Source organism: Peromyscus californicus, unplaced genomic scaffold, assembly GCF_007827085.1.
Source record: "Peromyscus californicus insignis strain IS unplaced genomic scaffold, ASM782708v3 Scaffold_11__1_contigs__length_118956290, whole genome shotgun sequence".
NCBI classification, from domain to species: Eukaryota; Metazoa; Chordata; class Mammalia; order Rodentia; family Cricetidae; genus Peromyscus; species Peromyscus californicus.
Window position 1 is genome coordinate 101,809,705 of NW_026294402.1, and position 15,471 is coordinate 101,825,175.

The window sequence follows — 15,471 nt, forward strand, 5'->3', positions numbered from 1 at the left end:
ATCATCAATATTTATAGACAAGGCATTTATTTCCCACGGTAAAATATTTGGTGTTTTACCAGTTTTGTCCTTTTAAAAAAAGGTTTTATGAGGGCTGGAGAGATGGCTCAGAAGTTAAGAGCACCGACTGCTCTTCAAGAGGTCCTGAGTTCAATTCCCAGCACCCACATGGTGGCTCATAACCATCTGTAATGAGATCTGGCGCCTTCTTCTGTGTACATAATAAATAAATCTTTAAAAAAAAGGTTTTATGAACATTCATGAATTGGTTTTTAAGTAAATTAAGTTTTCATTTCTCTAGGGTAAATACACAAAGCTGGGTCATTTATTAAATCCATGTTTGATGTTATAAGAAAATAAAAAAAATTCCAAATAGCTGTATCATTTTACATTTTCATCAGCAATACAGAAGAGAACATGAGCCACGTCTCTGCCATGACTTGGTATTAGCAGTATTTGTTATTCCATTTATTCAGATAGGTATATATTTTACTGCAGCCTTGCTTTGCATTAGTCTAATGGTTAATGACAAGGAAAATATTCATGTGATTACTGGGTATCTACATACACTCCCTTAATGAAGTCTCTTTTTTGTATTTTTTGGCAATTATACAATTGAATAATTTCATTATTTTCAGCTTAGAGAATGTTTTATATATTTTAAATACATCTCTTTTTACAGATTGTGATTTGAGTTTTTTCTAGTCTATAGTTTTATCTTTTCCATTTACCACAGTGGTTTACAAAGCAAAACTTTTTAGGTTTTATTGTCTACTCTGTCAAGTTGTTCTTTGTGAGCTATGCTTTTGATAACACTAGCAAGTCCCTTCCCTTCTTTACCCTGTCTCTGAAGTCTTCTGGTATATGGTTTATTTGTTCTGTCCAGGAGTCTCTGTTGCAATGCTACTATCAGCAAACAACAACAACAAAAATACTTGCAAGGATATGGAGAAAAGGTAACTGTAAACATAGTTGGTAGGCATAAAAATCAGCCCAGCCAAAACAGTGCTAAAGACAAATGTGTTTATTCCATCTTGCCTAGAATTCAAACCTAAAAACAAGTTGTGTTTGGCTCAATTCAAATTCTGCAACTTATTTCTAGTGTATAACTATGAAAATTTTATCATTCTCTATTCTGTGTCTAAATGGGCTTATTGTTTTTTCTTTATTTTTGTTTGTTTGTTTGTTTTTTGAGACAGGGTTTCTCTGTATAGCTCTGACACCTTTCCTGGAACTCACTCTGTAGACCAGGCTGGCCTCAAACTCACGGAGATCCACCTGCCTCTGCCTCCCGAGTGCTGGGATTAAAGGCGTGCGCCACCACTGCCCGGCTTCTTTATTTTGGATTTTGTTATCCCTAAAGGCCAAGGTACTGAAAGCCTGGTTCCTCTCACTGAGAGGATCCACTCACTGAGAGATAAGAGGATCATGACAAGCTCCGACCCACTTAATAGATTATCCACCGACAGATCATGAAGTTAGAGAAGTGGGCCTGACTGAAGAAGTCAGTCATCAGAAAAGTGCCTTTGAATAGTATATCCTGGTTTTGGCACCTTCCAATTCATTTCTTTTTCCCTGCAATCTGCCATTTTCTTCCATTATATTCTTTCTGCCAGGATACATTATTATGCTCAGGCCCAGATGCAATGGAGCTAAGGGGACCATGAACTGAAAGTGCTAAAACCATGACCTGTAATAAATCTTCCTTTTTTGAAAAGATTTCCATTTCTTTCTTTTAAGTTGTCTTGTCACAGAGAAGACAAGTAACTAACATAGGTTTCTAATAAATTTTTAATTAATTGCTGACTAACAAAGTGTTATATATGATATATTCATTAAGTAGTACAAGAAACCATTAATACAATTTCTTGGCCTAAATCACTATTAGGATGATAAACAATAAAAATTAGGAAATTCCTAAGTGTTTTAATCATTCAATAAACACCTGTTTATAAAAGCATATATGAATATGCAACTTATAGGACAGGTAAGATTCACGGTCATGGAACTTCAATTCTAATGATCAAATTAGGGCAAAGGTGCTGTATGTCTTAAAATATGAAAACTGTGCTCTGTTTAGGTTCAAAAAATTTAGTTTGTTACATTCCAACTGATAATCAGAACATATATTTAGAAACTGGAAAGATTTTAAAATTTCAAACTGAAGAATTGTCACCAAGGCAGACTTTCTTTTCACTTTGGTACAAAAGAACTTTACAGCTCATGAAATGATTATGAACTACTTACCACATATAGTTGTTTCCACAGACTGGCCCATTCCTGTAGAGTTGTTGTAACTTCTGTCACGATAGAATCTTCGAGTGGAACCACGGTTTCATACTGCCTAGAAACAAAAATCACCACAGCCACATTATCTTTGATAAAATCTTAGATGACATCTGCTACATTTTTCAATGATCTAAACTCAAATTTTAAAATCATGAAAACATAAAGAGAAACACACCTAACTATTCAGACACCTTTATATAGTGATAGCATACAATGGTGTAACTGAGCTAAATTAATGTAAAAATATTTGGTTTTGTTACATAATTTCCAATTGCTTTTAGAAAAGCTGCCTAGAGGCCAGGCGGTGGTGGCTCACGCCTTTAATCCCAGCACTCAGGAGGCAGAGGCAGGCAGATCTCCGTGAGTTCGAGGCCAGCCTGGTCTTCAGAGCGAGATCCAGGAAAGACACAAAGCTATACAGAGAAACCCTGTCTCAAAAAAAAAAAAAAAAAGAAAAAGAAAGAAAGAAAGAAAAAAGAAAAGCTGCCTAGAAAACATTGAGATTTTTTTTGTTTGTTTTGATTTTCTAGCATCATCTTAAAACATTAAGTTTTTTCTTCTAGAAAAACCATAACACTACAAAATTCTTGCTTAGTGTAGTAGTTTTAATGTAATTAACCTCCATAATCTCATAGGGAGTAGCAAGCATTAATAGGAGATGTGGCTTTGTTGGAGTGGGTATGGCCTTGTTGGAAGTGTGTCACTGTGCGGGCAGGCTTTGATTTTCCTATGCTCAGGATACCACCCAGTGTTGCAGTTGACTTCCTGATGACTGCAAGATGTAGGACTCTCAGCTATTTCTCCAGTACCATATCTGCCTACATGCTGCCATATTTCCCGCCATGATGATGATGGACTGAATCTCTGAAATTGTAAGCCGCCACCTCAATTAAATGTTTTCCTTATGAGAGTTGCCATGGTCATGGTGTCTCTTCACAGCAATAGAAACCTACTAAGACACTTAGGTAATTTTTAAAAAAAAACATTTTCTGTAATGCAAAGTAGCTCTTTGCTAAAAGAGCTAAAAGGATTCAAAGTCCCTAGCACAATGCTTAGTGATGGTATTCTTCTCCTTAAGCCAGGCAGGTAAAATTGGAGGTGACTTTACATTCAAAACAGAAATGGGAAAACAGAAATGGAAAGCTTCAAGGAACACACACACACACACACAAAAATTAAAATGATACAACTGAAGTTATAAAATAACATGCTAATAATCAATACCAAGTAAATGAAGATTTATGAATTTCAGAAAAATATTTCAAAATGATTATGCTAAGAAATTTAAATTAGCTAAAATAGAAAACAAGAGTTGGCTGGCAGGGCTTGGCATTTGTGAGGGTGATCCAGGTTAATGGCATGAAAGATAGAGTGAAAGGGGAGGCCCATTCATATAAGAGTAACATGCCGTCAGATTTAAACCCTGCTGGATGGAGGGCATTTTCTTACTAGACCAAGTAGCTTCCCATTACATCTAAAGCTAAAGGACCACTAGATTATATGACCCCAATTAAAGGCTGTAGCAGGCAATGGTATTAATGAATTAAGCTCAAAACTATAGGATTTGTTTAGCTGCCATTTGAACAAATGATCTTAAGTAGAGATTAAGTCCCAAAAGGTCTTCTGCAGGGGATGTAACTTAGCAGTACTGTGTTCATTCAAGACCTGCAAGGTAAGCCTAAATAAGGCAAATATCAAATGTGTCTGTTAATCTACTATAGATATATTTAGGCAATAAGGAAATAGTCTGCTTTGTTTTCAACTTTAATAAAAACCCTGACCTAGAATAAAAAAAGGAAAGAAAACAAGCAAGTCAATGAAATAAGGGAGATGGTGTACAAACAAATGAGAAACTTGGGGAGTGGGAGTGGGACTCAGTGGTAGAGTGCCTGTTCAGAACATCAATGGTCCTGAGTTTCATCTTCAACAGATTTTTTAAAAAATTTAAAATAAGCTTTACAAGATAGACAAAAGAAATGAAGAGAAAGAAAAGAATACTATTAGTTCTTAAGTTGAAGAAATCCTAGAGTCTACCGAAATAAACCTGTTAGAACTAATAAATTAATTTGGTAAAGTTGCAGGAGACAAAACCAGCATACCAGTACCATTTTTATAATTAGCATTTAGCTATGTAAAAATAAATTTTGAAAATATCACTTACAATGGTTGAGAATGTAACTTGATGATAAGATAAAGTATGTGAGATCTATCTAATACCTAATACCATAAAAATTATATTTATAGTAGCATCAAAAATAAAAAACTTAATGAATATGAACACATTTCTAATAAAAATACATGAGACAGACATAAACAGATGCATTAAAACATCCAAATTCAATAATCATACAAAAAATTCAATCAAAACCACGATGAGATATTATTTCACACCTTTTAGGAAGATATATCAAACGGCCAAAAGGTAAGGAGTAATGAGAAAAATATGGAAAAAAAAGAGAGCCCTTTTATACTTGCTGGTAGAAATGTAAATAGTTATAGCAATAATGGAAAACAATAGAGAGGTTCTTCAAAAAATAAAAATGAATCATCAGATGACTTAACAATTTCACTTCTGAATACATATCCAAAGGAAATTAAATCACTATCTCAAATATTTACTCTCAAGTCTAGTGACACATCCTTCATAACAGGCAAGATATAAAAAAATATTAAAAAGTTTGTCAATGGCTAATGAGATGGCTCAGTAAGTAAAATGTTTGCCACACAGCATGAAAACCAAAGCTTGGTCATAGAACTCAAAAAGCTAGATGTGGAGGCATGTGCTTTCAATTCCAGCACTAGAGAAGCAGACACAGGTGGATCCCAGAGCTTACTGTCTTGCCAGCCTTGCATAACTGGTGAACCCCTGGTCTCAATGAGAGACCTTGTCTCAAAAAATAAGGTAGTCTGCTGCACTGGAATATGTAGATCTTGCTGTTATAGGATACCTGGGATGATTCCTAATGATAATTCTGTTAAACTCATAGATTGGTGCCTAACCCAACAGTTATTAGAGAGGCTTCATCTAGCAACTGATAGGAAGCAGATGCAGAGATCCACAGCCAAACATTAAGCAGAGCTCAGAGAACCCAGCAGAAGAGGGGGAAGAAGGATTGTAGGAGCCAATGGAGTCAAGGACACCACAAGAAAACCCACAGAATCAACTAACCTGTGCTCATAGGGGCTCACAGGGGCTCACAGAGACTGAGCCAACAACCAGGGAGCCTGCACAGGACTGACCTAGCCTAGGTCCTCTGCATACATGTTAGCTGTGTAACTTGGTCTTCTTGTGGGACTCCTAACCATGGGGGCAGGGACTGTCTTTAACTCTGCTGCCTGCTATTGGGGGACCCTTTCCTCCTACCAGGTTGCCTCATGCAGCCTTAATGGGAGACGAAGTGCCTAGGCTCACTGCAATGTGATATACCATGGCTGGCTGATATCCATGGAAGGCCTGTACTTTTCTACAGAGAAATGAAGGAGGAGGAGTGGATGGAGTGGGGAAAGAGAGGAAGTGGAAGGAAGGGACTGGGAGGAAAGGGGGGAGGGGAAACTGCAGTTGGGATGAAAAGACAAAATAAATAAATAAACAGACAAAAAAACCCAAAAAAAGGTTATCAGCTCCTAAGGAGCAATAGCAGAGGTTGATCTCTGGCCCCACACATGCACTTGTATACACACAAACAGCTCGAACACACACAGAGGTCAGGAGATGAATAAAGAAAATGTAGTGTATACATATTAACAGAATTTTACTCAGCCTTAAAGAGAATAATATCCTAACATTTGTGACAACATGCAGAACCTGAAAAATATTATGCTAAATGAAATAAGTCAGAGAAAGATAGACATTGCATATACTTATGGGACCTATAAAAGACAAATTAACAGAAACAAGGTACAAAGCTGATTTACCAAGAATGAAGAAAATGGGGAAATTCAATTATAAGATGAATAAACTCCAGAGACCTAATGGCTGGCATGGTTACTACAGTTGAAAATAATACCTTATAAACTTCAACTTTGCTGAAAGATTTTTTTATTTTCAAAGATTTTATTATTTTTTATTTTTATTTATTTATCCTTTCAAAAGTTTTTTCATTTTACATACCAATCCCAGTTGCCCCTCCCTCCACTTCTCCAGGCCTTCCACCTCCCCCCATCCCACCCCCATCCACTCCTCAAAGAGGGTAAGGCCTCCCTTGGGGAGTCAACAAAGTCTGGCATACTAAGTTGAGGCAGGACCAAGCTCCTCCCCCTGTGTCAAGGCTGAGCAAGGTATCCCACCCTAGGGAATGTGTTTCAAAAAGCCACTGCTGAAAATTTTTTTTTAAGTATTCTTTTTTTCTAGCCACACACAAATAACTTAACAATATGAGGTGACAGATATATTAATTATCTTGGTTCTGATAATCATTTCACGATGTACACTTTAAATATACACGGTTACACACTAATAAAACTTCAAGAAAAATGTCATAGATTTCATACTAAAGAATTATTTAAAGGAGAAAAAAACAATAAAATATAAATCTACTTTTCCTGCCAGCACCAAGCTAGCAAATCCCAGATAGCAATGAATCGAACTATGACTATAAAAGTTCTGAAATTAGAATGTTTTAACTGGATTTTTTTAATTATCAAGACATAGTGATTTCAGATAAGAAAATCAAGGATAAATGTCATACTTGATAAAAACTACTGAATGAAGACATCTTTTACTTTTTTTCCAAGCTAGAATAACTTGATGAAAGTGAACAACTGAAAGCAAATGACAATTTTGGAAGTTAATTCTATAGACTGTCTTAAGAATGTTGCAGAGATGTGTGACAGTTGTGTAGCTTGGTCTGTTTGTGGGGCTCCCCAGCAGTGGGTTCAGGACCTGACCCTGGCACTTGACTTGGCTTTTGGAAATGTATTCCCCATCCTGGGTTGCCTTGCCCAGCTTTGAGGCAGGGGGAGGAACTTGGTGTGCCTCAACTTGGTGTGTCATGCTTTGTTGACGCCCATGGGAGGCCAGTCCCTTTCTGAATGGAGACAGAGAAGTGGATGAGGGGGGTGGATAGGATGGGGGGGGGTGGAGAAGAGGAGGAAGAGGAAACTGTGGTTGATATGTAAAGTAAATGAAAAAATTTAATAAAAAAAGAATGTTGCGCCGGGCCGTGGTGGCACACACCTTTAATCCCAGCACTCGGGAGGCAGAGCCAGGCGGATCTCTGTGAGCCTGGCTACCGAGTGAGTTCCAGGAAAGGCGCAAAGCTACACAGAGAAACCCTTTCTCGAAAAACCAAAAAAAAAAAAAAAGAAGTTGCAGAAATAAATAGGGGATTTAAAGAAACAATCAAGGAGATGTTATTAATAATGGAACAAATGCACAATATAAACTATCAGGTTCTAGAATTGTTTTACATAAATAGAGTTTCTACACATTCTTACTATCAGACAAACATCTGTAAAAGAACTGAGGATCCTAAAAGAGGGTTATGTTTGAAAGGCAAACAGGTATGAAGAAGGGCTCTGCATAGTAGTAGAGGGTGCGTGAGCTGACCTACTCTGGTGGTTGGATGGCTGAATACCCTGTCATCATAGAGCCCTCATCCAGTGACTGATGGAAGCAGATGCAGAGATCCACGGCTGGGTCCCAGGCAGAGCTCCAGGAGTCCAATCAATGAGAGAGAGGAGGGATTCCATGAGCAAGGGATATTGAGACCATGACTGGAAAAAGTACAGAGACAACTAGCCAAACTAGTGGAACGCATGAACTGTGGACCAGTAGCTGAGGATCCCCCATGATACTGGACTAGGCCCTCTGGATAAGCAAGACAGTTGTTGAGCTTGAACTGTATAAAGGGCCCCCAGGTAGTGGGATTGGGACCTGTCCCTAGTGTATGAGCCGGCTTTTTGGAACCTAGTGCCTATGATGAGACTCTTTGCACAGCCTTGGTGCAGGGAGGAGGAGCTTGAACCTGTCTTAATTGAATGTACCAGGCTCTGCTGACTCCCCATGGGAGACCTTGCCTTGGAGGAGGTGGGAATGCAGAGTGGGTTGAGGGGGAATGCTGGGGGGCAGGAGGAGGGAGGACAGGGGAATCTGTGGTTGGTATGTAAAATGAATAGAAAATCTCTTAATTAAAAAAAAGAAAATACAAAAATTTCAAAGATGAAAGAGAAAGCGAGAGAGAGACAGAGACAGAGAGACAGAGACAGAGAGAGAGAAAGAGACAGACAGACAGACTGACTGACTTACTACCTGGAGAGTAAATCTCTCAGAGATGGGCTTTTTCTATTATATAAGAGCAGAAAGTGTCCCAACAAACCAAAAGTAAATAAACTTAGTAACCTAAAATGGTGGTAGGAAGATCTAAAGCAAAATTAGCAAAAAGTGCTGAAAAGGATGAGTTGGGATAGGTGAGCAAACTTCCTGTAATGTAAGGGAGCCTGGGGAGGCAACAGTTCTTAGTGGAGTGGAGTAATAAGATATACCTTATCCCAGGGGCACACTGCTCATACCACCCCCAAGAAACATCCAGCATGATGCTTACATGCCTGGGTCTCCTGGCACTGCACTCCTTTGGGCAGGGCACCGAACTCTTAGTGTACAAGCAACAATAAGCACTTAGACAGTCTGCTCCCTGTCCCATACCTACCATCCCTATGATCTTCAGGAAAAGTGATAGGAGGGGATGAAAGTAGGGTAGAAAGAAGTGACTGAAGGAAGACACTATTTGTTAGAGGATGAGAAAGAGAGGGAAGAAAATGAAAACATTCTCAGCTTCTTGGAAGTAATTATGTTTTTGTCCGTGAGCTACCACAGGATGTTTGTAGTCATGACCTTACAGTGTACCCTGATGCATGAACATGTGCTTCCATCTGGCAAGGGACAGTTCTAACCTCAGCTAATGACCAGATTATTCTGTCACAGGAATCTTCAAGCAGGAGGGGTTCTCTTAGGTGTTCAATTGCCCAACCCATGCCTACAGTTTGGAGTGGCCCCTCTCAGGTACCTCCAGAATGAGTACAAAGTTTAAGAGATCAGTGATGTAAATATTTCTTCCTGATTGTGTCATCAGTTGATATCGGTGTCGAGTATGCAATCCAGAATGATTATAGATTCTTTCATCTGGCACAAAGAATTGAGCAGAAACAAACACTTGCAGCAGTTGTGGCTGAAAAAAAAATTTTTTCACTGGAGGAAATGTGCCACAGCAAAGAAAGCCCTGATGCAGAAAGGATGTCAAGCAATACTGGCTTTCTAGGTCATTTGCATAAAACAGGCTTTCTTTCACATGTTCTGTTTTATGTAGTTCTACGTACAACCCCATGCATTTTCTATTTTATCTTAAATCTCCAACCAGGGGTGTGTGTTTTAGTATTATAATGTGTCATAAAGTTGCCTTCAGCTACTGTGGAGTGCTTCTGCTTGTGCTGGTAGCTGGATTTAGTTATCCTCTAGGAGGTTTCCAGATTTCTTCTTTGCTTTGTTCTTATACTAATTTGACAGCCTAAGCCCAAGGCTCTTTAAAACTCATTATCTGCTCTATTCTCATGCCTCATTTTGTCTGGGGATCCCAACTTCCACTAGAGATGTCAGTCCAGATCCTCACATTAGGTCCCCTGTGCCCTTGTAGGTAGCATAGCGATATGGCATGACCTGCATACCATGAAAGTTCTCATTGGCTAGATGAACTTTTCTTGTCAGGGCATCCATGCTGGTATATATTCCTTTCTAGTTTTAATTCTTCCTGAAGTCTGTGAATCTGTGAGTGGGCACCTATGTCTTTGTCAGAGGTATCATTCAGTACATCCAACAGGGGCAATGCAATGGATAACCAACTGCCCTCAGTTTTCTAGAACTGATTTGTTTGCTGCCTTCACTATAGCTAGTAAGCCCTGTCATACTCAGGGTATTCTTGTACTTAGATGGTGGTTCCTATGAGTGACACAGAGAGACATCATAAAACTACATAAACATTTTGGGCCTTCAATTTTCTCATCTGTGCCCACCCTAAGATTTGCGTTACTGTATTCCTTTTTGGTATGCTTCTAACTGTGCTGTTTGTTAGCAAAACAAGAAGGCCCCCAAACCCCAGAACATCAAAGAAAAATCAGGGGCACTGTGGATGGTGGATATGGCAGGAAGTGGTTCATATTTATAATCTCAGCACTCGGGAGGCTAAAGCAAGAAGGTCACAGCAGTTTTTTGAGGCCAGCTTAGGTTACATAACAATTTCCAGCCCAGCCTGGAATATAGTGTGAGACCTGTCACAAAATCAAAATAAATCTTTTCCTTGTTTTTCCCCCCTCTTTATCTCTTTTTTTTAGATAGTAGCCAAAGCTTAGGTATGTTTTCCTTGATGCTCTGGGCATTTTCTCTGAAGGCCACCTCTCCTTCCACCAAGCAACTGATGGCTTACCTCTACTGTATTATATCCATGTAATCAAAGTGTTGTATTTTTTTCATTGCTAGATTTTCATTTCTCATGAACTCAAAATCTGTTGAACTTGGGGTTCCTTTGGATTCAGTAATTTGGTGTATTTTTTTGTAGTGTTATAAATACATTCTACTTGGTTTATGTAATAATGTATCTACATATTATACTATTTCTGAATCATAAATACATTGGTTATATATTATAGCTTAAAAGAAATAAATATCAGCCGGGCGGTGGTGGCGTACGCCTTTAATCCCAGCACTCAGGAGGCAGAGGCAGGAGGATCTCTGTGAGTTCGAGGCCAGCCTGGGCTACAAAGTGAGTTCCAGGAAAGGCACAAAACTACAGAGAAACCCTGTCTTGAAAAACCAAAAAAAAAAAAAAAAAGAAAGAAAGAAAGAAATATCAATTTAGGTTGAATTAGTATAGATTTCAGGCCAGGTCTTGGTGGCACACACCTTTAATCCCAGCACTCGGGAGGCAGAGGCAGGTGAATCTCTGAGTTAGAGGCCATCCTGGTCTACAGAATGACTTCTAGGACAGCCAGGGCTATACAGAGAAATCCTGTCTTGAAAACAACAACAAAAAAAAGAAAGAAGAAAGAAGGAGGAGGAGGAGAAGAAGAAGAACAAGAACAAGAAGAAGAAGAACAAGAAGAACAAGAAAGAAAGGTATAGATTTCAGTATGTTAGAAATTTTGGAACTTTAAAATAGGAAAAATGTAAGTCTCTCACAAATGCCAGTGATTAAAGTCACTGAAAACAAAAACAGAGGAGGTTCCAAACAACTGACATTCTGCTGTTTATCTTGTATGTCATTTCTGTATTAATTTTCTAACGTGGCTTCCTCTTTCTATAGTGTCAAGGTTAAACCTCTTATCCCTTCATTGATAATACAGTCTGTCAAATCAGATGTATTATTACCTTTATGTCCCTTGTAGAAATCTTTTCTGTTAACATGTCTTTCTCATTGTTTTTATGTTTCTTTTTATGGTGAGTAGTCTATGGTGGAGTCATCCTTGTGGATTCCTAGGAACCTCCCTAGCATTCTGCTTCTCCCTATTCCCATGGTGTCTTTATTTATCATGGTATCTCTTTCCTTGCTTTCCCACTATGTTCCTGATACAGCTAGGACCTCCCATTCTCCTATGTTCTCATCCCCCATCCCTTGCCCTCCATTACCCTCCCTCCCTCCCAGTTTTGCTCATGTAGATCTCATCCATTTCTCCACTGCTGGGCAATTCATGTGCCCTTCCTAGGGTCCTCCTTACTAGCTAGCCTCCCTGGAGCTGTGGGTTGCAGTCTGGTTATCCTTTGCTTTATATCTAGTATCCACTTATAAGTGAGTACATACCATGTTTGTCCTTCTGATTCTGGATTACCTCACTCAGGATATTTTCTAGATCCATCCATTTGCCTGCAAACCTCATGATGTCATTGTTTTTCTCTGCTGAGTAGTACTCCATTGTGTATATGTACCACATTTTCTTTATCCATTCTTTGGTTGAGGGGCATCTAGGTTGTTTCCAGGTTCTGGTTATTACAAATAACGCTGCTATGAACATAGTTAAGCATGTGTCCTTGCAGTATGATTGAGCATTCCTTGGGTATATGCCCAAGAGTGGTATAGCTGGGTCTTGAGGAAGATTGATTCCCAATTTTCTGAGAAACCGCCATACTGATTTCCAGAGTGGCTGTACAAGTTTGCATTCCCACCAGCAGTGGAGGAGTGTTCCCCTTGCTCCACATCCTCTCCAACATAAGCTGTCTTCAGTGTTTTTTTTTTTTATTTTTGCCATTCTGACAGTTGTAAGATGGTATCTCAGAGTTGTTTTGACTTGCATTTCCCTGATGACTAAGGATGCTGAGCAATTCCTTAAATGTAAGACACTCTCTTCAGGCCGGGCGGTGGTGGCGCACGCCTTTAATCCCAGCACTCGGGAGGCAGAGCCAGGCGGATCTCTGTGAGTTCGAGGCCAGCCTGGGCTACCAAGTGAGTTCCAGGAGAGGCGCAAAGCTACACAGAGAAACCCTGTCTCGAAAAACCAAGACACTCTCTTCAACATGAGATCCAGGAAATAGACTGGTCATTTTTGTACTTCTGGCATTGGGGGTGGAGAAAGGCTAGAGCTGTTCACACAAGCAAATCTCTGTCTAGTGAATCTAATAAACTGAGCCTCTTAAAAGGGAGGTTTATGTCACAATGCATTTTCACAGTCCTTCAGGATGTACACCTCTTTTTGGAAATCTTAAAGAACATTTCTATATTAATATCTTTGAGAAAATCTACAACAAATTAAGTCATTTTAACTTAAATATAATATTTTAAAATTATTTTAGGATGGAGCTGAATACTTCTGTTCTTAACATAATTTTTCTGCATATTGCTTTTTCCTTTCATGCTCCAACATTGAGTATTATCAATTTGACATGTATTTTTAACAGATAAACATTAATACTGTCTTCACCTTTTGTGGATTTCAAATAATGGGCTTGAGGAGAAAAAGCCTTAGGATATTGCTTCACTTTATAAACAACTACAACTAAATAATTTTTCATTAAATTTATCCATTCTTTGAATGGTTTATGCCAATTTAAAAAGGATTATTTCTTAATCTAATTTAAGAAGTTAATTATTGATTTTGTTATTAAATTTGTATCTTACAATACTATTAAATGAGTTTATTAATTCTAAAAAAAATACAATTGCTTCTTAAAAAAAATACAATTGCTTCTAGTTCCCTACTATAGTGGAATAGGTCTAATCCCAAAGAAAAGAAGAGTCTAATACTTTACTATAACATTGTCTGGTCCCAACAAAAGATGTGTGATAGGGAAGTTTGGCTAAAAGTTGGAAATGCCTATAGTTGATCAGATTTCTTGCATCTCTGAATAAATCAGAGAATCTGGGAGAAAGCAAGGAGACATGCAGACATACTATTTGCTCAAAATCCTGCAATGACCACCTCCCTAGAACACATTCTTTCCAGATCAGGACCCCCTTGCTTGGAATTATAAAACCTTAATGGACACAGGTTGAACACCTCCCCTCAAGAAAACCATATTAAGAAATTTGTCAGCTCTAGTAAGATAGAGAGGCCATTTACAAAAGGGGAAATCCTGCCCTTTTTCCCCACCAGCTAGCTGAGGCTTTGAGAAAAGTTAAAGCTACCTCAGCTGGTCCTTTGTAGCTTTTTACTCACTGTACAGAAAAAGGTATTAAGGTAAGCATACATAGCAAGCTTCATCTCTTTATTGTTTTTGCTTTCACCAATGAGGCCTTTCTGACATCTCAAAGATAATATAGATATAACCTTTCTACTTTGTTTTTACTTGACTTCTTTTGTTTTCACTAATAATATGCTCTCATTAAGGTAATGTGTCATGGATGCCCATGGTAACTGTTTTTGTGTGTCATTCCATATCTAAAACAGCACAGAACAAAAAACTCAATCTGCCACTAGAATTCTTGAAATAACTGAGTAACAAAACCTATGTAACTACATTTTACATTTTTTAACTTATTGTAAGCTAAAATTACCATTCTTGGCATGTCTAATTAAAAATGTGTGTATGTATATATGTAAATACAAAAAATTTAGTAGAATTTTTAAACTTTCAATTATGGCATAAAGGTACAGGAGCTTATCTGAGTGTGTTCCCTTCTTTTGAAAAACAGGTTTTCCAAAGTTCTTATCTTATCTAATTTGGGACTACAGGAAAAAAAAAACTGTCATTTTAAACCAAGCTGTTGCTGCCTGCTCAGCCTAGTTACAGGTTTATTAAGGACAGTGACTTATCTCCATGCTTTAACATGCCTATGTACAGAGTTAAGGAGATAACCCAAAGGAAAGCAGACAAATGCAAAGTAAAGGCAGAACTTTGATATACTCTTATCCTGCCTTTGGTGGAAGAAAACACAAAATACAAAGGGCAGTAAAGGTGTTTTGTCTGTGTTTTATCTACAACTTCCTGTGTTTTCATTGGAATATGTTTATTTTATTAAGAAATGTTTTCTAAAGAACAGAAAGAAACCATCAAATGCAAAAAGGTAAAAAAGGGCTATGAAATGGCTCAAATATTAATGTGCTTGCTGTTCTTGGAGAGGACCAGAGTTCACTGGTTCATTCCATATACATATGGAATGTATTTTTTATAAACAAGGTTAAAGAACAAAGTAAATATTTTTAGAAGAGAAAGGACTTCAGGTAATTACATCCTAAGTAAAGGATTGTTTCAAAATGGAAATAGAAAAAAGTGAAGGCAAAGCCAGAAAGCTTAAGCACATTCCAGAAGGTCTGAGTAAGTCACAGTAAGATATATGAACACAAGACTTAAAGAAAAATGGTGTATAAATATGAGTTATTTTTTTCTAAGGCCAGATATTACTACAAAGTTAGTTCATGCACTCTTCTCCAGACATTAGGAAGAAACCTCAAAAGGAAGCAGAGGAACCCCAGACACTCCAAACACTTATTGTGCATACATAAGTGTAGTGTAAGTCCATAGTATATTACCACATGTATGTGGGGGTTGTCCAAGAGTGGGTGGAGGCTGAAGGATGATGTGAAGAGTCCTGCTTTCATTCTCTACCTTATTCCTTTGAAATGGGGCCTCACATTGAACCTGTAGCCAGCAAGCCCAAACAATCATACTACCTCTGTCTGCTACTGCACTGAGATATAGACTCACAGGACCACACCAGATTTTTACTGGATTCTGGGGATTTGACCTCAGGCCTACAATCTGTT

General features: G+C 38.2%; 1 protein-coding gene across 14 annotated transcripts in view; it reads right to left on the reverse strand.

Moving 5' to 3' along the window:
• The window catches only part of Dock3 (dedicator of cytokinesis 3), a 377,571-nt gene that overhangs the window by 238,245 nt on the left and 123,855 nt on the right, over nt 1–15,471 (reverse strand). For 13 of the 14 annotated variants that reach the window (XM_052719644.1, XM_052719626.1, XM_052719604.1 and 10 more), the window contains exon 5: nt 2,248–2,344. In XM_052719644.1, coding sequence (XP_052575604.1) covers nt 2,248–2,344 — 97 coding nt within the window. Of the gene's footprint in view, nt 1–2,247; nt 2,345–15,471 lie in introns of those variants that run through there. The other variant, XM_052719595.1, reaches the window with a different exon arrangement.